Source organism: Chaetomium globosum, genomic scaffold (genome assembly GCF_000143365.1).
Source record: "Chaetomium globosum CBS 148.51 scaffold_1 genomic scaffold, whole genome shotgun sequence".
NCBI classification, from domain to species: Eukaryota; Fungi; Ascomycota; class Sordariomycetes; order Sordariales; family Chaetomiaceae; genus Chaetomium; species Chaetomium globosum.
The window spans coordinates 1,346,207-1,371,275 of NT_165976.1; the positions used below are offsets into that span (position 1 = coordinate 1,346,207).

General features: G+C 54.4%; 10 protein-coding genes across 10 annotated transcripts; 4 read left to right on the plus strand and 6 right to left on the minus strand.

Annotated features, from left to right (window-relative positions):
- Window positions 1-149: 149 nt before the first annotated feature.
- CHGG_00443 (uncharacterized protein) lies at window positions 150-3,146 on the minus strand (the record flags this gene model as incomplete). Its single annotated transcript, XM_001219663.1, has 7 exons — window positions 150-389; window positions 444-520; window positions 574-1,276; window positions 1,349-1,474; window positions 1,561-2,219; window positions 2,462-2,554; window positions 3,050-3,146. 7 exons carry the CDS (start codon window positions 3,144-3,146, stop codon window positions 150-152), a joined length of 1,995 nt encoding a protein of 664 aa, XP_001219664.1.
- A 586-nt stretch (window positions 3,147-3,732) lies between these two features.
- Window positions 3,733-8,118, minus strand: CHGG_00444 (uncharacterized protein; the record flags this gene model as incomplete). The annotated part of the gene is made up of 10 exons (XM_001219664.1): window positions 3,733-4,517; window positions 4,579-5,180; window positions 5,233-5,375; window positions 5,427-5,685; window positions 5,746-6,125; window positions 6,181-6,246; window positions 6,301-6,422; window positions 6,479-6,944; window positions 7,007-7,195; window positions 7,252-8,118. The coding sequence occupies 10 exons, from the start codon at window positions 8,116-8,118 to the stop codon at window positions 3,733-3,735; spliced, it is 3,879 nt and encodes a 1,292-aa protein (XP_001219665.1).
- Window positions 8,119-8,732: 614 nt separating this feature from the next.
- CHGG_00445 (uncharacterized protein) lies at window positions 8,733-9,847 on the minus strand (the record flags this gene model as incomplete). The annotated part of the gene is made up of 2 exons (XM_001219665.1): window positions 8,733-9,715; window positions 9,769-9,847. The coding sequence occupies 2 exons, from the start codon at window positions 9,845-9,847 to the stop codon at window positions 8,733-8,735; spliced, it is 1,062 nt and encodes a 353-aa protein (XP_001219666.1).
- Window positions 9,848-10,503: 656 nt separating this feature from the next.
- CHGG_00446 (uncharacterized protein) lies at window positions 10,504-11,682 on the plus strand (the record flags this gene model as incomplete). The annotated part of the gene is made up of 3 exons (XM_001219666.1): window positions 10,504-10,528; window positions 10,581-11,321; window positions 11,576-11,682. 3 exons carry the CDS (start codon window positions 10,504-10,506, stop codon window positions 11,680-11,682), a joined length of 873 nt encoding a protein of 290 aa, XP_001219667.1.
- Window positions 11,683-11,888: 206 nt separating this feature from the next.
- CHGG_00447 (uncharacterized protein) lies at window positions 11,889-12,553 on the minus strand (the record flags this gene model as incomplete). The annotated part of the gene is made up of 2 exons (XM_001219667.1): window positions 11,889-12,275; window positions 12,341-12,553. 2 exons carry the CDS (start codon window positions 12,551-12,553, stop codon window positions 11,889-11,891), a joined length of 600 nt encoding a protein of 199 aa, XP_001219668.1.
- A 718-nt stretch (window positions 12,554-13,271) lies between these two features.
- CHGG_00448 (uncharacterized protein) lies at window positions 13,272-15,442 on the plus strand (the record flags this gene model as incomplete). Its single annotated transcript, XM_001219668.1, has 4 exons — window positions 13,272-13,586; window positions 13,644-14,062; window positions 14,171-15,169; window positions 15,427-15,442. 4 exons carry the CDS (start codon window positions 13,272-13,274, stop codon window positions 15,440-15,442), a joined length of 1,749 nt encoding a protein of 582 aa, XP_001219669.1.
- A 431-nt stretch (window positions 15,443-15,873) lies between these two features.
- Window positions 15,874-17,553, plus strand: CHGG_00449 (uncharacterized protein; the record flags this gene model as incomplete). Its single annotated transcript, XM_001219669.1, has 3 exons — window positions 15,874-15,928; window positions 15,993-16,525; window positions 16,582-17,553. The coding sequence occupies 3 exons, from the start codon at window positions 15,874-15,876 to the stop codon at window positions 17,551-17,553; spliced, it is 1,560 nt and encodes a 519-aa protein (XP_001219670.1).
- A 685-nt stretch (window positions 17,554-18,238) lies between these two features.
- CHGG_00450 (uncharacterized protein) lies at window positions 18,239-18,876 on the plus strand (the record flags this gene model as incomplete). Its single annotated transcript, XM_001219670.1, has 2 exons — window positions 18,239-18,382; window positions 18,484-18,876. 2 exons carry the CDS (start codon window positions 18,239-18,241, stop codon window positions 18,874-18,876), a joined length of 537 nt encoding a protein of 178 aa, XP_001219671.1.
- A 403-nt stretch (window positions 18,877-19,279) lies between these two features.
- On the minus strand, window positions 19,280-21,922 carry CHGG_00451 (uncharacterized protein; the record flags this gene model as incomplete). Its single annotated transcript, XM_001219671.1, has 3 exons — window positions 19,280-19,500; window positions 19,568-21,752; window positions 21,824-21,922. 3 exons carry the CDS (start codon window positions 21,920-21,922, stop codon window positions 19,280-19,282), a joined length of 2,505 nt encoding a protein of 834 aa, XP_001219672.1.
- A 472-nt stretch (window positions 21,923-22,394) lies between these two features.
- Window positions 22,395-24,534, minus strand: CHGG_00452 (uncharacterized protein; the record flags this gene model as incomplete). Its single annotated transcript, XM_001219672.1, has 2 exons — window positions 22,395-24,197; window positions 24,265-24,534. The coding sequence occupies 2 exons, from the start codon at window positions 24,532-24,534 to the stop codon at window positions 22,395-22,397; spliced, it is 2,073 nt and encodes a 690-aa protein (XP_001219673.1).
- Between the last annotated feature and the right edge of the window lie 535 nt (window positions 24,535-25,069).

Below are 25,069 nucleotides of genomic sequence, written 5' to 3' on the forward strand. Positions count from 1 at the left end.
TTAATGCTCGTTAACGACGATATAATAATTCAAATTACAACATCGTAGGATTCCACATATTTACAGAGCCCAGAACTAGGGTATTCAACACCAGACAAAAACCCTACAACCAACCCACTTGCGCCGAGAAAAATAGAACCATAGGTATCTTAATGCCACGTAGAAACCTGCTTCTCCATGGCTAGTCGTGATCTCGACCCGGGCGCACTTGTTGGACCGCCCTCGCTCTGGGGGGATTGTGGTGGCTCTTGGCTGGGCGCATACCCCTTCGGGAGCGGATACGCCTGGCGGCCCGACGATATCAACTTCTCAAAATCGTGTGCCATGGGGTACGGTTTGGCAAGCAGACCATCAGAGCGAATGAGCAGTGACGGGACACGCACATTGAGCTGACCCCTCCGTTAGCGAAAGATGACCATTGATAGGGGCTGGGGAATACTCACCAGTGATAATATATGCGCATACTTGATCCCCAGCTCGTCGCCGATGTGTTTGAGCCTGCCCCTGATGTATGCTCGTTCTAGAAAAATCTCGTCAGCTTTTCTTCCAACCCGGTTTAGGAGAGGTACGTACGGGCATCGGTCGTATAGTCTTGGGTTAGCATACAGGCCAGGGGCCAGGTTAGAAAATACCCAGCCAGCCCTTTTATCCCAAAGTTGTCGCCATAGGCAAAACCCGCTGATCCATCCTCTGGTAACAAATCTTTCCTCTTGGTGTGCCACCCCAAGTAATAAGGCACCGAGGCTAGGATGTCTGAGATGGTGTCCACGCATACTCTTGCTGCGGTGGCATACTCGGGTGTCGTTCGGTAGTCCACGGGCGAGCAGACCCAAGCGGCACATCGGACTATGATAGACATAAGGACAAGCCTCGTCGTCCGCGCCTGGTTCCACACTCCCGCCACCCAGAAGTCGGTATATGCATCTACCCGTCCCGGGAACACTTCCGCCCTGTAGTAGTCGTTGCCGCCGGGAACGGCGAGGCTCTGGAGCTGCCAGCATAATGTCCTGAATTGCCATGCATCTGGCACCGAGTCCATCCATACCGCAACCTGCTCGTCTAGACTTTGCGCACGGCGCATCAAGTCCTCAACAAGCTTGATATTGTGTGGAGTGCGGGTGACACCGGTCATAAGGCGGGTTATATCAGCACGCAACTCGCCGGTCAGGAGGCTGAGCCGTTGGCATTCGGAGGCGGTCGAGTCGGAGACAGCATCCTGCAACCACCAGTCCGTGCCCATGGGTGGAGGGTTGCCAGTAGCAAGGGTGTGGATGACCTGGTAGGTAGGTTAGATCGATCGAATCCCTCGAGTTAAATCGCGGCTCCAACTTACAAGCTGCGTTCTTACAGCAATAAACAACTGCACACCGATCACGGTCTTCAGCTGGCTCCGCCCACGGGCCTTGACAAGCTGCAACGCGCCCTCGATGTGTGATCCCCAGGCCATGTTGCCCAGCTGCTTGGCCGTAATATTCTGTTCTTTCATCAGCCACCCTTTCCCCTCTCCCACACCCAAATAGCCCTGCCATCAACTCAACAACCGAAAAAAAAAAGACTCACCTCAAACATGCCCAACAACAAAACGGCCGCCAGCACCCCATCCCCCTTCCACCTCTCCGGATCCACCAACGCCGCCTGCGTCGCCCTCAACGCCTTGCTATACTCAGCAAACGCCTTCCCCAGCACCCCCGTGCGCTGCCCACCCGCCGCCGCCCCTCCCAGCCCCGGCATCCCCCCACCCAAAGCAGACCCCATCTTGGCCAGCGGCGGCGGCGCGTTGGAGGCGACCGACGACGACGTGCGGTTGCCCAGCGACGCCAGGGCGCACGCGTTGAAGGCATGCAGCAGGTGCGCCTCGCTGCTGTTGCCGCTGCCGGTCCCGGAGAGGGCGGTCGCCCGGTCGAGCAGCGGGACGAGGTATTCCATGAAGCCGCGCGAGCCGTCGTGCCGCGGGGCCAGCACGAAGTTGGCGACGAAGTGGCACGGCGCGAGGGACTCCGGGGCGATGTGGATGGGGGTCGGGGAGAGGGCTCGGGCTCGGGCTTGGTCGAAGATGAGGACTTGTTCTTGGCGCTGTCGGGAGTGGTGCGGTTGGAAGCGGATGGCCCTGGTGGCGGTTGTGAATGGGGGTGGGGGTGTGGTGGGAGATGTGGAGGAGGAGGCGAAGGAAGAGGATGAGGATGATGATGAAGAGGCGGAGGAAGAGGAAGAGGCCGTGGCTTTGGACTTCTTGCCGGTATTGTTAGCGCTGCCCCGTCTTGGGTTGCCGATTTTCAGGGCTCGACGCTTTGCGGCGAGGTTCTCGTTGCGGAGGACGAGGTCGAATGCGTCTTTGTAGCCGGGGCATTCACGCCGTGCTTTGGCACATTGGTTGCATGTCGGTTTTGTTTCGTCACACTACGGAATGTCGTCAATATCTCCTACTTGTGGGTAGTCGAGCGTCCTTCGCTGATCGGCCTACCTTGATACGCCGGGTCCGGCACATCTGACAGCCCTTGGAGGGCTTCCCGCAATACACCATGGTTGGGTTTGCGGAAGAGAGCAAGGAACAAGTCTGGGTGAAGTTAGGTGCCGGTGGGGTACACAGCTAGGGGTATATAGCTCTGAATCCTGAGCGTCAGATGCTATGGGGCATCATAGACTTGTCTACGTCTTGACTCCGAGAATTGTCCCCGACTTTGCTGCAACCTGTGGAGCCGGCCTGGGGAGCATCTACCGGCATGAAACGTATTTGGGACTTGGCGAGAGGTGTACCGTACAGCTTGGTAACGCTTCTTGGGTTGACAGGGAAAACGAAAGAAGCCGAGGTTGAGAGACCAAGGCAAACTGAAGAGTGTGGCAGCCTCGGGGCGGTGGGAGCCGATGTCAATCTGAGCCGTTGTGAGAGGTTGCTTTTGTTCACCCCTTTCCCCTTTTTACCCTTTCCCCTTTTTACCCTTTCCCCCCTTTTCTAACTTTAACTGTAAGGAGGAGATGGTATCACGGCGTGAAGTGACCCAAATATTCGAAAACAAGAGGTTCAATGAACCACAAATACGCCGCTGTTCACCCAGAGTTTGACAACGAGCCAAGCAAGATCCGGCATCGAGCCAGGCCAAGAGCTGGCGCCCCTCCACTTCCCCAAAGAGCTTGGCGCGAATACCCATGCAGCGCTAGCCTGGTGTTTTGGGAATGAGGGGCCAGGGGGTGTGCAAGGTACCCAGGGGGCTCGCCACCATGATAGGCCTCGGCAACTACACAGTACATACTTGGGAGTCTGAGCCAGTAAAGCAATAGATTTGCGTCCCGCGCCCGAGGTATCAAACCTGTAAAAAGAAAGAGCCTCAGCAGTTTCAAGTTCGCCAGGGACAACAACAGTCGACCGGGGTGTAGTTCGGACACGTAGCACCCGAAACACATCACGAAGCAGCACCGCCACCCCGTTTGGGAGGTTTAGAACACCCACTGATCATAGTTATTTCAGAACTGAATCTTTACTCATCTACTCAAAGGTATCAACATGTCTGGCTCAAGACATTGCCGCAATGCTACCCTCCTCACCCCCCGCCCCCAAGTAAAACAGACTGCCAGATGTCCCTCGTGAGCGGCCCCCATCTGCGACACCGCGAGGTAGAAGCTGATGTGAAGTCGCATTATTGTACAAGTACCCCCAACACCCCGCCCCAAATGCATCCGAGGACCCCAAGCGGTGCAGATCCTCCCGTCTTCCTCCATCTAACTGTCTTCCTCCGTCTAGCTGGTTTCGTTAAACATGCTGGCCACGCCATCCAAGTCGGGAGTCTTGTTGCGCCCCGTCGAGCCATCCACGCCTCCCGCCCCGCCTGTTCCCGAGCCCCCGTTCGGCGTCATGAATTCCTGGGCCATCTTGCTGCGGGTAGACTTCTTGCTACCGCGTGAGGAACCCGGCCTTACCCCAAGGCTCTTGGTAAGCTTCCCCATCTCCGAGATGCTGACCCCCTTCAAGTCCTCGAGAAGTTCAAGAACAAGTGCACGTTGCTGGCGAGACTGTACCCCCGGCTGGGAAACATGCTGGATCGTCCTGTCAACATCTTCTGGTTTGATATTCGGCAATGAGACAAGTATGTTCCGCGGCGTCGGTGTCAGAGATGAGTAGTAGGCCAAGATATAAGCGATCAGCGCGCCCAAGTCCCTTTGGGAATCGACGAAGTAGGGGTCGTGCAGCGAAGAAATGGCCGCCTTCATCACCTCTGTAGAGATGTACTCGCGAATTTCCCTCGCAGTTTCTTCTGGGATCGGGAAATCCTCAAGGGGTGCTGTGTGGCCCGGGTCCTTCGCGGTTTTTGCGAGCTCTGAAGGGCTAAATTCCGGCACGATCGAGCGGAAGACACGCAGCACAACGCCGCAGCATCTACCATCGTGCATACGAATCGCGTGACTGCAGAAGACCAGAAGGGGAACCGCAATGGACGGGTTCATTAGGCAAAATTTGCGGAGCGGGGGATACTTCGCGCTTGGAGCCGTATCTTCAGGTTTGTCCGCTGAAGCTGACCCTGGTGCTGTGTCATGGTCAGTCTCGATGTCATAGTGTAAGGAATGGGCTGTGGAGGAAAAACTTACCGATTCTGGCCGGGTCGAGAACATCGGCGACCATAAGCACCGCTGAATAGGTGAGTTGTCTTAGGATGCTCTCGGCCTTCATCTCCTCGGCCAGTTCGTCCGGTGCAGCTCGGACTGCTTCCCGTTGTCCGAGTTTCTCCCACTCAGAGCTGATTTTGGCATCCATCTGCTCGAAACAGGTCGCCAAAATAGGAGGCACGAAATGTCCCCGTAGCTCCACGGGACAGTGATCAACGAGGAACCTCACGAGGGTGAGGAGGTTGATGACCTGGTGAGAGGATAGGTAGATCGAATCCGCAAACAAGGCGTTCGCCAACGGTCCTGGGAGTTCCAGGAAGCCGTAGAACTGCATGTCCAGCCGCGTCATGCAATATATGACGGCGTAGCATGTCTCTCGTACGAACCGGACAGTCCCCCTAATAGTCGACGCAAGCCCTTCTAGAGTGTTCTTCTTCCCAAGCACTCTAGCATAGAAATCATCCTTACTCCCTTCCGAGATGCCGGCTTGCCAAAATCGGTCGGACAGGAGACGGCCCACTACTGACTGCATTTCTGCCGGCAGCAAGCTCCAGTTAGCCGGGTTATGGGATGCGTGGGCATAGCTAGGCCGGAGTTAGTACCAGATCTACATCGCCGCGATTTCGGATTGCCAACCTCAGAAACTTGAGCAGCTCTGGCAGGATGAGCTGGAACCCATCCTGCCAGAGAGTGCAAGAAGCCTGGTAAGCAGGCGAGTCTTTCTCTATCCTCTCAACGGAATATGTCAAGAACGACTTGGTCACCCGAAGCGGTAGAGCCTATCTCGGGGTTAATAAGGGGGTAGTGGGATGTTGGACGGTGCAACCTACCGATTGTCTCTGTTCCAGTTCAGCCTGGAGAGCTAGCCCCTCGGCATCAAGATCCGTGGAGCCCCAGTCAGCATTCTCGTGAACACGACGCTCAACCAAGTACTTCTGGATTTTGTCGAGGCCCAAGAGCTCGCAAAATCCATTGTAAGAGCCCAAGGCTTGTTTCAAAGAATCGTTCTTCCACTGATCTTTGACGGGGTCGATAAACGCAGTGAGCTTTGAAAGACGCACAGCCGGGTCAATGTGGGTAGCTCGGTGGCTGGAGATGGTTAGTGATCTGACTCAAGACAACAAGATTATCGTCTCTGATTGAACTCACATGATGATGAACAAAAAGCTTTGGTAGGCCACCTGGCGCTTCTCATCGAGAGTCCCAGACGCGATCATCTCCTGAACCTTCCCTTCTAGCTGGTCGTACACATCCTGGACCCATTGATTAGATCTAGCAACCCCCAGGGAGCGGGGAATGCTTACAAGAAGGGGATCAGGCATTTTTGATGCCAGCCTTTGGAGCTCGACCATGCTTTCGGTCTGGAGATCCCTGATCGCATCATTGAACAGCCTGTGTTCCGGCTGCAGAGCCGGCCAGGTCATCAAGATGTGCTCCAATACCCTGAGCATAATCGCGGGCTTCGAGTCGAGCGCTCTGGTTGAGAAAGTTACCAGAAGTTGAAGTATCCGCTTCCGAATGAGGGGGTCCTAGGTTATGTTTGAGCGATCGCGATATATACACGAAGAGACAATGAGGCCTTACCTCAAACTTCATCTCGAGGAGTTGACCACACCACTTCTCGAAATACTGCTCGACGGTCGTTGCCTGCTGTTTCTATGCCAGGGTTAGCAATTTGGCCATTGTATAATGAAGCCGACGCACCTCCTCCGCAGTCCGGTTGCGTGATGTTCTCCACTTGTCGTAACCTTTAAGGGCAGCCTCAATGACGGTTGCGTGCGCGTCAACGGTCAAGACCGGCAGGGAGGTTTTAGAATAGTTGGAAGCTTGAAGGACGTTAGCCTGCCAGTGTCCAAGTTCGAGTCCCGGCTGCTGAACTCACGGTTGAGGGGGGGTTGCCCGTCGTAAAGGGTGTTCAGGGCACGCTCCGCTCTGCCCAGCATATGCGAGAACGCGTCAGACATTTTGAGATGCACAATGCTCTCGATGACCGAACAGCAGTACCGTCGGTAGTTTCCGAGGAAGGCGTGTCGCTCAGGGATGGTGTCTGTATCCTCAATGAGCAGAACGTAGACAGGATCCTCCGTGTCCTCGGGAAAACTTTCATATCGAACCAAGCGGCCGCAGCAGAGCTCCAGGAGGTTGACGATAAAGGGCATCTCAGCAGCTGCAGGGCCAAGCGCTCGATGGGATAACAGACGTGTCCAAGTGAGAAGGATCGGAATCGAAACGACTAGGCTTTGGCTCTGCACCACCAGCATCAGGAGCTCGAGGAATCCTTGGATGTTGGTTTGGGGCGGGATGGCCGCGAACTTCCGGTCTAAGTAATTCCCGAGGGAGCAGAGTGTCTAAAATGATCAGCGACCAAGAACCTGGAACAAGGCAATCCTCAAACCCAGGCATGGCTCACCTCGGAGAACTTTTTGGCAAACTGGTACTTGTCGTCGTCAATGTCATGTGCATCCACGACAGACCACTCAAACAACCTCTTGAAGAGATCAACCATGACTTCGCTGTACATCGGCACCACCAGATCAACGAATTCATCTTCTGTGAAACTTGAGCGGTTATATAGGGAGTGCAGGGACTCGAGGGCAGCCTTCAGAGTGTTAATACAGCCGCATCTCGGAGTTCTCAACGGAGAGGAAGGCAAACCTTTTGAACGGGCACACTGGGGGTCGCTAAACAGCTGCTCATGACGGGGCGGCAGCCGACGGCATTCAATGCCTTTGGAATTGCCCACGGCACGACCGAGTTGAGGACGTTGAGTGCCTTGACAGCGCATGCCCTGATATCCTCACTCTGCTCGATACCGCCGCTGAGACACTCGCTGATGAGTTGTGTTATTCTACTGAGCCACCCATCGCCCTCACACCGCACGTCTGGGCCGGCTTGACGGTTGGGGAAGGCCTCGGTCAGAATTGCTGCCGGTGTGAAAACCTCGACGCATGCCTTGCTCAGCACCCCCTCGCGGAGGGCGACTACAGCGTCATCTCCATTAAAGATTTCGTCTGAGAGCGTCTCGAGGATCTGGAGAACAAATTGTTTGTGAACTGGCGAGTCTGAACCCCGCCAAATACGGACTAGCAGGTGGTCCATATCCATCCAGTCGGCGACCCAGGCACGCTTGGCCACCTCGACCCAGAGCTGGGCAATCTTGTTCCTCAAATATGGCGGGTCTTCGGTGGAAACGGTCTCAGCAAGCTGCAGAACCCATGATCGGATATATTCTCGATGCTCGGCGCCGTACTCCTCCCAATTCTGCTTCACGGCATGCTCAAGCAGCGATAGACCATAATGGCGGACAATGGGTTCCTGAGGTTTATTATATGCGAGGTTGAAGCCGTGCGACGGTGCCTCGGCGAGGGTCTTTACTTCTTCGAGAAATGCTTGGGCTTCTTGTCGCGCTTGGTTGGGCGAGTAAGGGCTGTGGACGACTTTGAGTGCTTCGTGGATCTTCGAAAGGACGGCCTCACCGCCCTCGCCGGCAGTGGCAGCCCCAGCTGCACCGTTCATTGACATCGTCGCCGTAACCAGAGCCTGAAAAGGCTCGGGCTATTGGAGGTGCCGAGAGACCGATTTGGTCTACGGGAGAGGTGGCCACCGGTATGGAGCAAGGAGTTTAACTGCGAACCATAGGGTGGGTATCGGGGAATGCACCAGCGCAATGCAGGAACTGGCGAGATCCGTGCAGCAGACGTGCAGGTAGGTCGTGTGTATGTCTAGATAGCTTATGGGGAGGGTGCGAGATGGGAGATGAAGAAGTTTTAGTACCGAAAAGAGTTTAGATAACGCCTGAAACCGGCCTGTGCCGATGTTCCCTCAAGCTAGGAATTATTGCGGTGTTTGTTGGTGCTTGCCAGTTGTCACGCCGTCTCTTGTCAGTCAATCGCGGAACTTTGGCAATTAAAAGTCGGTCCCCACCATGCTCTCCGTAAACCATGTCAGGCGCGCTCAGGCGCGAACTGTTCTGGCGCTTCTTTGAGTTTAGCGCGGGGCAGTTCCGCCTTATGGTCTGGACCTAGAAGGCGGTGAGGGGAGTGAATTGCGTCACACCTCGGTCAGGAGTCAGGGATCCTTTGTCTTGGTGCTTCACACCTCACGATTCAAAGAAAGATCCATGAAGCATGCTTGTTTCAGGCTATCTCGAATTCCCACAGACACAACAATTTGTCGTAGAAGCTGGTTGACACAACCGACAACATGTTCTCCCACCCTGGTTGGAAATCGCTTCCGTAGTTCATGCTTTTGTGTTCCTCAAAACGGCCGAGAACCTTGAACAGGTACTCCCCGGCTCCCGATTTCAGGAGCTCAACAACTCTTGGACCAGCATGCATACAAGAAGCCAGTATCCTAGCTCGCCAAGTGTAGTTCTGTGTGGAGGTTGTGTCCAGGTCAATCAAGTTCAACCGCCAAACCCCGCCGCCGAGCATCCCCTCAGCGAGATTTTTTGGCCTGCCAAAAGGCGGAACTAAGAAAAGCCTGATGTATTCGTCATAGCTTCCGGTGACGACGAGCTCATGGTTATCTTGTGTGAAGAGAGGCAGAATGGCTGTGACTCCGGCATCATGGTCTCTCGACTCAAGGGCAGGAAGAGACTGGGCAAGACTCCCTTCATTCCAGTTACACGTCCGTGAGCGAAACATGGAATCGTCGCCCCCGGAATAAACACGGAAAGACAACTCCTCAGTCTTTTGCGTCTCGTCGGCGCGGGTTGGAGTGACGGGCAGGGGGGATATGACGGTACACCAAGCCTCAAGCGTGTGTGTGATGACAGGTTCTGAAGTCAGCTCCCAATTCCCGTCGAGGGTGGTTAACTGTACGAGATACACATGTCCGGTCGAGGTGGTGATGACCATCATGCCCACCCGCGAGGGGTGCCAGCCAAATGAGGTAAACAGGATCTCTTCACCGGGCGTGAGCTGGATCTCGCCGTGAGACATAGCTGCAATGTCCATAGTGTTGATGTGCCTTAGAGGCTCCTCCTCGTCAGGGAAAAGCCTAAACAAAGCAAGGGTGGCAGTGCTCGAAACCACCGCGCAGATATTGCGATGGCCGTCATGAGGGCTAAACCGAAGGTCTAGGAGGGCTGATGGCTGAGGCACAGTCTGCACACGGACTCTGATGATCGAATTAGGGGGGGTTCAACGAAAGTTCTGGCATTCCACTCACAAATTCCCATCTTCGAGCCGAAAGGCGATGATGCTGCCGTTGCGGCTCTGCGGCTGCTTTGGTTGAGAAATTTGGCCATCTTCCTCTGCATCAAAGCTCACTTCTCCGCCCTCCAGTTCACCAGCGTCTGGTTGAAGAGAGTAGGTCCCAACTAAAAAGTAGGAGGGAAATGCAGGGCAAAACTCGACACAACTGGGCGGGAGGTCAAGGGTTTGGGACCTGAGTGGTTGAATTAGAATCGCTTCCCCTGCCATTTGAGTCGAGAACGAAGTCCTCCCAGGAGCCAATAACGAGATCCGACAAGGGTGCCTGTAAATGGAAGGCTGTTGTTGAGCAGAGTTTGTCCTGTGGTAGTTACTTCGTTAAATGACGAGCTTTGCGCTTGCTTTTTCGGGTGCTTAAGAATTCCTCCACTTTCCGGATTGGTCCATTTCTTAACCTTTCACCCCTAACACAACAAGCACGGGAGCTCAAGTAGGGCTCAGAAAGGAAAAGGGAACATAAATATGATCGAAAAGAAATGTTTTTCTTCTTATACCTTTACCTTACAGAAAGAAGCTATTGTTAATTGACACATGTCACGAATCGGTTGCAAACGGCCCTTGATTGCACTTGGGACTTGGAAGCCTGGGCTCTGCACTGGTTTTCACACAACAACACATCTTCCTGGCACCTGGATTTACCACAACTTATCAACACACGTGCTAAGGTAAACAGAAATTTGAAAAGTCCAAAATGGATCCAGATTCAGATTTCTATGGTATGCCATTCCCCAGACCACTCAAGAGAAGCAAGCACCTAACCCCTCATAGGCGACGAAGGTACTACCTCGGCCTTCAAAGCCCGCGTCGACCAGTTCGACGTGGTTGAATGGTGGGACAGCCGTAATGTCGTCACCAGACATCTCCAGCATGCCGCCCACAAACAGCCTGCCCCAACATTGCGAAACGGCCGCCTGCACAACCTCTACGAAGGTCTGCCTGGCGCCTGGCAGCTCTCTGAGCCCATCGAATGTTTCCTGTTCCGCCTCCCACCATCCACAACTGATTTGCGCCCCGGGCTTGACTGGATCTATGTTGCTAACCCGTACGCGCCGCCTGGGCCAGGTCAGGCCCACGCCCAATTTTGCAGAGGTGGCGAGGAACGGCTGGCCCTCTTCGCCGAGTTTGAGCAGATGGCTACGGCCAGTATCGCCAAAACATCCGGTAGCGCGCTTACGGCCCTCAAAAAAGAGGTGGCGAATGAGAGGCGGGAACTGGTCGAGGATCTCCGGGACCTCGCGAGTGCGTGCAATATCGTCACGGGGAAGTGGATGTTATTCCCTGAACCGGAGCGTGTGGATGAGATCTGGGCAAAGGTCGCGATGGCCACCGTGAATGGCGAGCTTGGGATTGCGGCCAAGGTTGCGACTAGAGTCGAGGCGGAGAAGGCAAGGCTAGTTTGTGTTTACACGAGCGATTTTAGGGACAAGGATGACGTGGCGAGGGTATTGAACAGAATGAGAGAACTGGAATTGGTGAGACCGAGTGGGAAGCAGATATATTACAAGTCAGGTCAGTCAGTAAACTCGACATCCCAGTTGGCGTTAGCTCACCTGGTTCCAGATGCTTGGACTGAACTTGGAATTTACGGGGGGAATGGTTGGGGGATTGGGGCATCCATGGTATGTTATTCGTTGCTATCACCCACACAAAACAATCTCGCGACTGACATGGGCAGTATTCATCGAACGAAATATTTGGGTATATCAAGACGATCGCCTCCCGTCATTCATAAAACCCTAGATGCCAACGCTGGTATGTTGCAGCATATGATCTAGACCGCAGCGACTCGATATCTTGGCAGATCCCCACGCGGCCGTTGACAGGTACTCCCAAAGCAACGAAGGCATTAGCCATGGTACATGAAGACTAAACTCCGCGGCTGGTTTAGGACTACCCCAACTTGCAACTTTGCCGTCTCAACCGAAGCAATCCCAGGGCTTCCGCCGGCTCAGGAATTGGGGGTAAAGGCCGTTAACTTGGCCGTCGTGGCCCCCGCCGGCGCGGGAGTACACCAGATGACTCGTAGCGAGTGTTCAACAACATCACAGCTCAAAAGGAAACACCCGTCCCACTATTTCAAGGTGGACCTTCGTCATCCGGCCCCAGGTCCGTAGTAGCATCCACGTCCGTCGGCTTCAGTAGCAGCACCAAGCGGTATGCACTGTTGCCGTTTAGATAGTACCGATGTAGCTTCTTAGAACGCAGAAAGCCGAGCCGTTCGTACAACCTCATCGCGGGAATATTTGTCTCTTCTGTCTCGAGCACAATCTCGTCGGCGTTGCGGTTGGCCATGACGTCAATAGCCATTTTGACGAGCGTAGTAGCGACACCATGGCCTCGGTATTGGGCGCAGACGGCGAGCATGGCGATGTAGCCGCGAAGCGTGGGTGTGGAATGAGAAGCGTGCATCTCGAGCTTGCATATTACTACGCCTATAAGAGAGGAATCGATGGGATTAAGTGCCTAGAGGGAGAGGCTGGTTAGAATGAGCCGTCATGGATGAGGACTTGGTATTGAGTGTGACAAACCATGAAACAGAGATGGCCCCATTGGTAAAGGAAGTAGCGGTAAACATAAATGCTGTACGGCTCACTTAAGTCTTTCGAGATGAGAGCACGTATAGAAGGCAAGTACTGAGACTCGAGGGAATGCTGGTATTGGATATACTGCAGCTCGCCCGGAAGTCCTGCTTTGGGGGTCCCTAACCCCACCTTGTCACTCAAATCGCTGAAGGCAGCCATGGCGGCAGATCGTCAGGGCGTGGGAATTTTCTGTTGCTATTGGGCGAGGATACGATGGTGAATCCTGGGGTTGCAACTTGCCGTGCGGGCTGTGTGTGGCTGTTGACGATGAGATGCCGCTACAGCTTGATGAAGGTAAGAGCGAAGATCAGCTGTCGTTAAACTTTCACATGCAAGTCAGAGCCGTTGTCAGTCGATTGGCTCGGGACGCATGAGTGGGTCGATCTCGACGCATGTGGGCACGTTGCTTCATGCTTAACCCATGATCTATCTAGGCATTGATTGCTGTTTCCGATGCGGGGGAAAGGTATAGCCTCGGAAGGGATAAAAGAAAGAAAGAAAGAAAAACCCAATACAAACAATATCTGTTTCATCTTTATCCCCCCGTCGGTTGGCTTTTGTCGAAACTTCATATAAAAGATCCTAAGTGGTGCCGTCGCGTTTGGTGGGGTTGTCGCGGGGCACAGACGTCACCCATTCACCCCTGCTTCGGAGAAGACGGGTGGACAGGGGTGTCATTTTCAACATCTGCGGGCTGAATTCCCTGCGCTGCGCCCCTGAACCACCAGACGCCAACTTCAAGGGTTGTGCTTCGTACACATGTCGGTAGCTCGCATCAATGATTGCGGCTGATTGTAGCCGCTGAAGTGACTGAGCAGCCTCGAGGGCACTTCGCCAACCTCCAACCGAAACCATACCGCGCAGTCAGACTCTCAAGATGGCGAGCACCCTACGCCGCCGAGTCCCCGGCAACGATTCACCCTCTGAAACGTCAACGCCCCGTGATGAGAGCCCCGACGAACCCGAGAAGGCCAGCGACAAAATTAAGACGGTTCATCACCACCGGCCGCAGACGCGCAAACGCAGAAACACTGCTATTTTTTTGCTCGGCAGTTTGTTTGGGATCATCGCTGCGGGTTTCTTCGCTCAGAGCAATGACTTGATAGATTTCCCCGAGATTGGGGAGCTGAGCATGGATAGTTTTTTTGACGTTCTTCCGGCGGGGTTGGTGAAGGATATGCGGGAGCTGGTCGTAAGTCACCCTTCTACTATCGCAAGACTGTGTTGGTTAACGTTTTCCCCATTCAAGATCGGCGAGCGCGACTCCCTCGAAAGTTACGACGCGTTTTCCGTTGGCATCAAGGCGCGCTCCGAAGGCCTCACGGCGCACCACCCCATCGTCATGGTTCCTGGTGTAATATCTACCGGCCTCGAGTCCTGGGGAACTTCGAACGCCTCGCTCCCCTATTTTCGGAAACGGCTATGGGGCAGCTGGAGCATGATGCGGGCTCTGGTCCTAGATAAGGAAACATGGAAGACTCATGTCATGCTGGACAAGAAGACTGGCCTGGATCCTCCCGGGATCAAGTTACGCGCGGCACAAGGCTTCGACGCCACCGATTTTTTCATTACGGGATACTGGATCTGGAACAAAATTCTTGAGAATTTGGCGTCGTTGGGCTACGATCCGATAAAAACATACACGGCAGCATACGATTGGCGCCTGGCGTACCGGAAATCTCGAGAAGCAGAGATCATTATTTCACGAAGCTGAAGTCACATATCGAGATGAGCCGTGCTACTTCAAGATAGAAAAGTCGTCCTTACCTCTCACAGCATGAGTAGCCAAGTTGTGTTTTATTTCTTCCATAGAGTCGCCTCGAAACACGGAGGTAATGAGAGCGATGATTGGGTCGAGAAGCATGTTGAATCGTGGATTAACGTCAGTGGATGTATGCTGGGGGCGCTCAAGGATGTTACGGCCATCCTCTCCGGCGAGATGCGTGACACGGCGCAGCTGAATGCCTTTGCTGTTTACGGGCTTGAGAAGTTCTTGAGCAAGGCTGAGCGGGCCGAAATCTTCCGCGCCATGCCGGGTATCTCCTCCATGCTTCCGATAGGAGGCAGCGCCATCTGGGGTGACCACAACGGGGCGCCAGACGACCAGCCTGACCAGGAGCATACCTACGGCTCATTCTTAAACTTTCGGACCGGCCAAAACTGGACAACTCCTGACAGAAACTTCACCGTGAACGACGCCATGGACTACTTGCTCGATACTTCAGAGGACTGGTATAGGGATCAAGTGAAGGGGAGCTACTCCCGGGGCGTCGCAGAAACTACTGCCGAAGTCGAGTCCAACGAAGACGACCATAGGAAATGGATCAACCCCTTGGAAACTCGGCTTCCCCTTGCGCCTAGCCTGAAGATCTACTGCTTCTATGGCGTGGGCAAACCCACGGAAAGAGGGTACTACTACCGCTCCCCCGAACCTGGCTCGCTCACCAATCTAAACATGACAATCGACACGGGCCTGTCCCAGGGCATGGTCGACCGCGGCGTTGTTATGGGTGAAGGCGACGGCACGGTTAGTCTTATGAGCACAGGATACATGTGCAACAGCGGGTGGAAAATGAAACGATACAACCCGGCGGGGGCCAAGATCACGGTGGTTGAAATGCCTCACGAGCCGGACCGTTTTAATCCCCGGGGCGGACCCAACACAGCGGATCATGTCGATATCCTGGGTAGACAGAATCTCAACGAGCTCATTCTAAAGATTGCCGCCGGCAAGGGGGAGACTATCGAAGATCACATCATCAGCAATATCCGCGAGTATGCAGAGAGGGCGAAGGTGTATGAAGAGGGAGAGAGATGAATGTATGATGGGGTAGAAGGCACATAGGATTTGGCGTTTTCTGGGGCCGGTCGAGTTTCTTCTGGGTTTTAAAGACTTGGACGGAGCATTTACTTGGTGGCCATTGTTTTATTTACCTTTCTTCCTCCATGGTACGTTCTATCGTATCCAATTGATACCCAATTTACAATCAAACCTTGTATGTGTACAGATTCATTCGTCTGATTATCGCCAGCATGGATCCGCTGTGAATGTATGCACAGAGTATTCCCATGTATGTAACGTACCAATTGTTACGCCAAAGAAAACAGTGGTCACAGCACGGTAAAAGAAACCGTTACATTGCCGCCTTCTTCGACGTCATTTCGTGTTCTGTGGGGTAAGGGTCCGTGCATACAGGGGAGCCCACCCAAAAAGGACAGACGTATCAGCAGGGATTCGGTTTCGCAGGCGTTCTTTCCATCACCGACCAAGCAACGACTGCGACCCCTCCAACCTGCAAGGCGGATTGACCGGCGGAGCACATGCTTGGTACACCAAGTTGCGATTTCCACCGGATGGCCGAGTCACCAGGAGTCCTGATTTTACCAAAGACACGGGCGACACATGTGTTGGATTGTGCCGTCCGCAAATGTGATGCCCGATATTCTGCACTCTGCGTTGGTGCCGTTCGTTTGAGAACATGACTGACTCCGATGGTTCTTGGTCTGCCGAGAGCGAGCAGCAATTCTGGGATGGTGAGTCCTCGATGAATTGCGATCGTGATTCACTCATCAGGCGCGCTAACAATCCCCCTTACAGCTCTGAACGGCGTTTTATCTTCAGCGTGTGCGACACCGGAGCAGCTCGACGAAGCCTTGCGATCATGGCTCGATTTAGTCTCCAAGGCCAGGGACGAGTATCTCGAAAGCGAGGACGATGTCGCGCGTTGTTCAGAGATGCTGCTAGAGAGCCCAATTTTTAGAAGCAACGGCAGCTATGTCCAGACGCAGCTCATCTATAGCCTTCTGCAAGAGGACGAGTTCGCCCAGCTTCACGTATATGCCAACTTTCTTCTCCTCGCTGGCCGGACGAAGGAGGATACATTTCGGACCATGATACAAGAGGGGTGTTTTGTCCGCTTGCTTGAGCTTATCAAGAACTGCGGGGGCAGAGACGGCCGTCTCCATCGGCTTCTCTTACAACTGATGTACGAGATGTCGCGCATCGAACACCTGCGCCCCGAGGATCTCCTGCAGGTTGACGATAGTTTTGTCATGTACCTGTTCCAACTCACTGAGGCTTTATCCGACGACGTCAACGACCCATACCACTACCCCGTGATTCGCGTCCTAGTTTGTCTTTACCCGTTCCCCCTGTACCTCGATATCGGCGCTAATAATCGTAACAGCTAGTGCTGAACGAACAGTACATGGTCGCTTCTACCTCGGCAGCAGTCGACCCCAGCTCTCCGGCGGTACTCGTTACAAACAGGGTTGTCAAGGTTCTCAGTGTTCATGGCCCGTCATTCCGGACTTTTGGCGAGAACATTATTCTGCTTCTGAACCGAGAGACAGAGACCTCACAACAGCTACTCATTCTCAAGTTATTGTACCTTCTATTTACCACGGCAGCGACGTACGAGTACTTTTATCTCAACGACCTCAGAGTTCTGTTGGATGTCATCGTTCGCAATCTCTTGGATCTGCCCTCCGAAGCGAATATGCTGCGACATACGTACTTGAGGGTACTAGCTCCTCTGCTCTCTCACACACAACTCAGTCATCCTCCTCATTACAAGCGGGACCAGATTCTCGGCTTGCTTGAGATATTACGTGGTACAGGCAGCGCCCATTTCATGCCGCCCGAGCCGACGACGCTACGGTTACTTGAACGGGTCGCCAGGATCTCATGGTTAGCCGAGGATGAGGTCGAGACACCGGATATGAGCCCGATAGGAAGCTTGGCTCACTCGCAAACCGGCAGCTCGGTGAGCGTTGTTGCGAACGTAACCGAGAAACCAGGCATCAAGACGCCGAGTCGGAGATCAGGGATGGAGCCGGATCCGAAAGACACGGATGCGCGCACTCCTACCGGGGGGAGCCCTCCTAGACCCAAACCACCGCCACCGAGGACCTTGAGAACTAAGATGTCCCTACCGGAGGTGCCCAAACATCGCCACGGAGCACCTATTGCTCCTCCGGCGGTCAGCAATGTTGCTACCAATAAAACCGGGAACGGGAACGGGGATGGGCAGAAGAAACAACCGCCGAAAATCCCTCCGCCTAGAAGGAAAGCAAGGCTTTTGCCTACAGCTGGAGGTGACGCTCGAGCAACGAGCGAGTCATTGCCAGCGTCCGACTCGGCAACCCCTGTCTCTTGAACCGCGATTTTGCGGCCGTTTATTTCGTTTGTATTTGAAACCTCTGCGAAACCGGATGTTGGATGGATTGGATGAATACCCCATGTTTATTGTTTAATGGTCGTGGTGGAGTCCGGTTGATTATGGAATCCTACGAGTGCTAGAGAGAGAGCATGGTTTGGGATCGTCCCAATCTCGACGGACTGTATGGAGCAAACCTGGGGGATCAAGAACAAGGCGTTATGCATCATCGGCGTTAGAGAGGTTGTGTGGGTTGTTCAGGAAAGAGGTTGCCCGCATATAACTATTATTACTTGTACTTATTTTAGGACATTCAGTCCATAACGGGGGTATCTTCTCGTTTCAAATGGACAAATGTAATTCGTGTATTCCAAGCTGCCCTTGAATGGCTCAACTCCGACCTGACTTGAACTTGTCTCTCGGTCTCCCGAACAAGGGTCGGACCCCCCACCAAATGCAAAGGCCCACTTTTAACAACCCGGCGCCGGGCTTCGGTGCAAGACGCCAAATTTTTGGTGCCGTTTAAAGCACCGCGACTCCGGCAATCCACCACACCCGCACCCAACATTTTCGGATCCCGACCCCCCGAAGCAATTGACCGACGGAACAACCGACTTGAGTGCCTTTCCTGTGATCCGTGCGCCACATTCCCGGGCGCTGCATCCTGAAGACCAAGCTACCCACAATGCCACCGCCAGCAACCCAAGCTGCCAAAACGGCATATAGGACTTTCCGAGAGCTCCATGGCGTGGTGGTGACTGCGGGGCTGATGGACAAGACGGTGAAAGTGCGGGTGGGTGGGCAAAAGTGGAATGGCTTTCTTCAAAAGGTGCGTCCTACATCTCCTGCCTGAACACCCCCCTCCCTTCCCCCTTCCTCGCCATTCTCCCAGAAACCCAAACTAACCAGAGCAACCAACCCCACCGCCAGTACTTCAATGACCCCAAAACCCACCTCGTCCACGACCCCAACAACTCCCTCCGCCTCGGCGACGTCGTCGCCATCACCCCCGGCTGGCGCGTCTCCAAGGACAAGCGGCACGTGGTCAAGCACATCATCGCGCCCGGGTCGGGCGTGCCCATCGAGGGCCGCGCGCCGATCCCGACCGAGGAGGAGCGGTACGCGCAGCGCGAGGCCGACCGCCTGGCCAAGCTGGAGCGGCGCAGCATCAACAAGACGGTGGAGAAGGCCGAGAAGCAGGTGGGCGTGGCGGAGCTGATTCTCAGGAAGGCGAGGAAAGAGTTTGCGCTGCGGACGAGGTTAATGGGAGTCAGTCTCGAGGGGGAAAAGGCTGGGGATCCCGCGGCGGGGGCGCCACAATGAGGGTACGTCGGGGCGCGCGAGATGATGAGTGTGGATATTCTGGGTACCCTATGTCCGGAAGGATGGAAACGGTAACCGTGTACAAAACCGAGGGAATAGAGGGCCTCACTTGTATGTATCAACAGGCAATACCGCTGGGCAAAAAGGCTATTGCCGAGTGTTTAGCTAGAGAATCCCATTTGCTGGGCCTCCTGGGACGCTCTTGGTTAAGTAGGTAGAAAGAACCAACTTTCGGTGATTCTATCGCATCTTGAAATGTCGAAAGCTCCCAGCACAACCTTTGAGCAACAGGTGTTGGTTCTAGTTTATAAGTATTCTGGTTTGCTCTGTAAAGCGCGTATGCAATCAAAGTCTAGATAGGTATATCCCGAGAAAGTTCCTTGTATAAGCTCCATGATAGCCCCTACCCGCCCCTTTCGCCGAACTCCCTTGCCCAGTCCTCATATTCCTTAAGACCGGTCTTGCTCACGCTCGGCCTGATAGTGGACAAGCTAGAAACAAAATCTGATACTTCCATGGGTCGTATTTCATCCATGGTCATGTGTAGTAAGGCCTCCCCAAGAGACCGCAGCGGACCCATAGCTGCGTCCTTGGCCAGCGCCGTGATATCCGAGCCTGAAAACCCTGGAATGGAGGTTAGACGGTGATGTATGGAGAATATGAGGGAGTGAGATCTTACCATCAGTCATACCCACGAGGGTGTCGATGTCGGCATCGCTCAATGTGTGTTTTTGTTGTTTCAATAGCGTCTTGAGTTGAACCGCTCGCGTCTCGGCCTCGGGAAGCGGTATATACTGGCGCCTCACAAACCTCCTTCTCGCCGCCTCGTCAATCGCCCACGGCAGGTTGGTGGCTGCAAGAACAAGCACCCTATTCGCGTCCCCGCGTTCCTTATCCTTCTCTCCTAACTCTCTCCCGGCCGCTGCGCGCTGGAGATCACTCCACTGAATCAGAAACTCAGTCTTGATTCTCCGCGTGGCTTCATGTTCACCTGTTCCCGACCGCTGAGATAACAGGGAGTCGATCTCGTCGACAAAAATGATACTCGGCGCAAACACTTTGGCTAATGCAAAGAGGGCGCGGACAAGCTTCTCGGACTCTCCCAGGTACTTGCTGGTGAGACTGCTGGCTGAAATAGAGAAGAACGTTGACTTGGATTCGGTTGCGACCGCGCGCGCCAGCATGGTCTTGCCCGTGCCCGGCGGCCCGAAGAGTAGCATGCCTCTAGCGGGCTCGCGCAGCCCCATGAAGAGGTCAGGGCGGAGAAAAGGGTAGACGACCGTCTCTCGCAGGGCATTTTTGGCTACTTCCAAACCGGCGATGTCGGTCCAGTGAACCTCGTCACCTTGAACGATGATCTCGTTGAGTATCTGCTTCGCCGCATGTTGATCGACTCCTGGTGGAAGTTGCTTGAGGACTGTGGCCTTCCTCTTTTTCCACGACTTTGCGGCCTTTGTTTGCTCATCCTCTGTTGAGCTGTCAGAAAGCTCAGCCAGGGAGTCAGCGACTATGGATGTTTCTCTTTGCCGGCCGTTGCTACCTTTGTGCCTCGAAGACTTTACTGGAATGTCGGAGGACGAGGAAGAAAAATCACCAGTCGGCGGGGAGGAAGCCAGCCCTACCCTGTTCTCTCTCCGCTTGCTCCCCACTGGCGTCGTGGTGATGCTTCTACTAGATGGAGTGCGGCTAGGCTTGGCCCTCGTCGCAGAGTTCATTTTCGACTCTGCTCGTCGCGAAACTATAGCGGGATCCGACGTCTTCCTACCTATCGGGGGCCTCCTTGTCACCTCCGGAAAGCTTAGGTCTGCACCTGAGAATTCCCTCGACTTCTTCATTTGTGGTGTCTGCGGGTGGGCAGTCCGCCTTCTGGGTGTTTGTTCCCGGACTGGAGATTGCCGCTCTTGGTTCTCCCTCAGCGCAAGCGAGCTCAGAGCACTAGAGGCTGCGCTCACGGATACAGGCGAAGGCCGAGAGAATGGATAACCCTCAGCCTGCCGTGAATCCGTTAGATCAGTACTCACCCTGCGATCGGATGGTTTCACCGGGCTTCGAGTTCGGGGAGTGGTGAGTCTCCTGGAGTTGCTATCCCATGTCTTGTATAGCGATTCTGAGCTTTTACGCGGTGACTCGGACGAGGCTGGCTGGCTCCCAGGTGGGCGTGGCAGTTCCTGACCATCCGCTGGGCTCTGGTCGGCCGCATCTCGCTGGCCGAGCAAACCCCATGCCAATACAGCAGCTTTCCCGGCTCCCGGGCCATCTGGTGGTTTCTGGTGGGGTCGTCGCAGAGTTGTCTTGGTAGGCTTCTCGCCAAGTCGGCTCGAGCGCAAAGTGGTGCGCATCGTATGCCTCTCTGGGCTAGACGCGCGGGACAATTTCTTCTCGGGGGAAGGTTGTGGGGAGCTAGGACTGATAGTTTTCCGCGATGGCGAAGAGGATGCACCATCATCGGTTTGTGGCCCATTCCCTCCGGCGGCAGTCTTCTGGAAAGAAGGCACCCTTGTATGAGCAGACTTTCGCTTGAGCAGGTCCGGCCTCGCAAGTTCTGTGTAGGTGACAGCGGGAATAGTTCCGTTCCCTATCCAGCCCTGTTCCTCTTGCTTGAGCATCGCAACATCGTGTGGTTCAGAGTGTCCTTGGCCCCCTTGGTTTCGAGATGAGGACCCGACATCCTGAAGAGTCTCTTGACGGGATAGGCGGAGGGCTTCGAGGAGATCAATCCGTTCTTTACATTGGAGCTCCAATTGGCGGATGCTGTCTATCAGGGCCTTCTCGGTCTCGGAACGCGGCGTGGAGCTGGGGAGGATTCTGTTGGCATTGTGATCGTATATTTGCTCGAGGGCCTGTCGCCAGCATCGCATAGCCTCGCCTTCATTTCCCTACGCGTTGCAAGTCAGCGGCTGTGTTTCTGGTGGCCAGAGGGTGGCGAAGATGGTTGGACGGTCCATACCTGGCTCTCATAGTAGACGGCAGTTGAGCACGTCAGGTAGCTCTCATCATATGTCTTTTGCAGAATGGACAGGGCCGTCGCGGTCCTATTACCGAACATGGTGCACCTCGTCGGGCGTGGACATTCCGGCGTGGCTTTGCACGGCTGACGACGGAGTATGGTCGGACCAAAAACCAACGGACAGAGATCGTAGCAACCACGTTGCGCTTAAATTTATTGTTCAAGCAGATATGACCGCCAAAAAACTGAAAACCGCCGGGTCGGGAGCAGTTGACGGCGCCCAGCGCATGGAGCTTGTATCTATCTAGGAATACAATGGGTTACAAGGCGTATTTCTGTAAGCTGGCATGGGTGGGGTCAGGTATTGTGAACCGATGATAAGACATGGGGGAAGCGGCAGAGGGCGGGGCTGTGACGTCGACAGGGGATGCTCTCCCCATCCCCAGAGAGCTGCGGGGCACACTGCAACAGCATGGACGACATACACAGTAAGGTACCTCGACGCTCAGAAGTCATAACAGGGTTATTTAGTATCATACGGCGGTGGAATACTTCAAATATATCTCAATTTCTATGACAATAGGACTCGAATTTCCCCCGATGTTCGAGGGAATAAAGTCCGGGGCCCTTGGATGTCGTCCTGCTCGTTCTGCTTTTGCTCAGTCGCCTCGTCCACCAAGATGAGCATTTCCTCAACATGCTCAAAGTCGACACAGAATTTCTCAGCTGCTTCTTCAGTGATACTTTGAACCAGCCTCGAATCTTGGAGATTCTTTAAATTCTCCATCGCATCCATCAATGCCGACGGCAGGAAGTCGTCCAGCTTCTGACTCGCCTGCGATAGCGCAGGTGACTGGAGGGACTCAAGCAGCAATGCTTTCTGTATATCTTCCTTGCTCTCCCCTAGTGGCTCTAGCTGCACGATCAGAGAATCTAGACCGGACTCGCCCCGGAAGAACCGATACTGCGTCTCCACGAGGCGGGCTCTCTCCTCTTGTATTTGCGCTTGCAGTCGGGCGGCGCGGCGCTGCGTGAAATCAAAACGGGAAAGACTTCTCTCGGCGGTCAGTAAACAGTTGATGAGGAAGATGGAGTTCGACGGGGCGCGGAGTGGCTTGGCCATGTTAGCCGATCCCGAGATGAACGGGTCGAATGCCTCCGCTAGTACTGGTTCAAATTCTTCTTCTCGGTCACTCGAAGATGTGAACGATGTCTCGTACGTCTTCATTATGGCCGCGAGTTGTTCCAGGGCGCCCAGCAAGAACTCAGGAGGGCGCAAGTCGGCAGGCGTATGCTGGAAGTCACCCTGGATCGCCGCGACGTGGTCTCGAGCCAGAGAGCGGAACTGTCGGAGAGCTTCGGATTCGAGCGCCCCAAGTGTCTCCACGAGAGCCGACCCCACGCTGAGTAGTCTGGAGAAGGTGCTCTTATAGAAATTGAGCAGGTTTGCGAGCTTATAGGCCAGTATCGTTTCCTCGTTAGTTTGAATCACTTGCTCGACTCGTTGCCGAAGTAACCGTGCCGCGCCCGACAGGTCCCGGTCCACCAACTCATTCAAGGTTTCCACAGCATCAAAAGTATCCGAAACTTCACCGTCTTCGGCAACGAGCCGCCAGATCTCGTTGTCCCGGCCAGCCTGGATGCCCTTCGCAATCTCATCGCCTTCCCCAATGAACAAGCCCTCAAGGGCTTCCCGTTCACCGACGGCTGCTGAGTGTGCCCAGGCAAGCATGTCCCCAACGTATCTCAAGGTATCATGCGCCACAAGCTCGATGGGCTTGACCGACTGGTCCTCTATTCCGGACGGCGAGCTGCCGGTCAAAGCCGTGTGAAAGGAATTGGATAACACATGCTCCCGCGCCTCAGCGAGGAAGTCAAGGCAGTTTTGAAATAGACTGGGCCGCTCGGCCAACACACGAAGTGCATGGCGGATAGACGAACCTATTTGAGGGTTCTCTAGATTCAGGGTTTTGAACTCTCTCTGAACCCACTTGTACAGCTTCTGGAAGCCCAGATTGAGGTTCTTGGAGGTCTGTTCCATAATCTCAAGCCCCAGTGTTTGGTTCTCAAAACCGAGGAGGATCTCACAATCCTTACTAATCCTCTTTGCTTTGGCGAGGACAGCAAAAAAGAGGTCATCGACAGGCTCCGAGGTCAGCGTCAATGCAGCCGTCTCATCCTCGGACAGGACAAAATTGGTATTGAAGGCACCAAGCAAAGCTTGCTTTTGTTCGACTTGGCGCCGCTGAATCATGAGCTGGGAAGCCTCTATCAGGGTTGATGAAGTGGTCTTCTGAGCAGAACCGATCTGTGTCTTCATCTCGTTGAAGGTTTCATTCAACCTGCCAATGGTTGTGCCGATCCGTCGGAGTTGCTGACATCACTGTCAGCCAAGGACGTCGAGTAAACAATGGGGTTCGGCGTGCATTATCCTGTCATACCTCGGCAACTTTGGCAAACTCATCGATGATCTCGCCATTGCTGTCAATAACCTCTTTCTGCAGGTCTAGCCGCAGCTGGCGCCGTGTCTCTGCCGTGTTTTGGACGCCGCGCTCGTCTAAGAGCGCAAGCGCTTCTCGGAACTCGGTATCCGCATAAGATGACGAGAGAACCGTTGTAACCTTGGACGAAAGTGGGTTTGCCGCCTTCGCGGCCAGAGACGACGTGGCCGTTGTGCTCTGTGGCGAGAGAGGCCCAGAGCTGGACGACATTTTATTTGATGCCGCGATGTGGAAGTTGATCAATCGGTTGCAACTTGCATATTTCGGTAGTCCTAGCCTCGGCCCTATATGGACTCGTTCCTAACAGCGATCCTGTTGCAGCTGTGGTTGGGATTGGAAGTCAAAGAGTTACATTCGCAAGCTTGGGGCTGAAGCTTTAGATGATCTGTACCTCCCGTTTTATGTTACCTTACTTAGAGTGTATCGTACGGACAAGGCGTATGTACATACATACATTACACTGGGGAGGAGTGAGGGTCCACATGCATCTTGGCAAGCGTCTTCAAACATGCGCCTGCCAAAACAGCCGTTAACTCGCGCCACTTCTAAAGCTCGGGCCCTTTCATCATTCTGTCATCGACCGCAGTCACCTGAACCAAGCACCGGGCAGCTCAAGGCAGCCAAGACCAGCTGCCAGCATCCTGAGATGCACCTTTCTTACAACGAGCAGCCCGCCTGAGGGCAGCACCTCCTGACCACCAACACAACGCAAAGCCCCGGTGGGCTTGAAATTTTCTTCCCAACA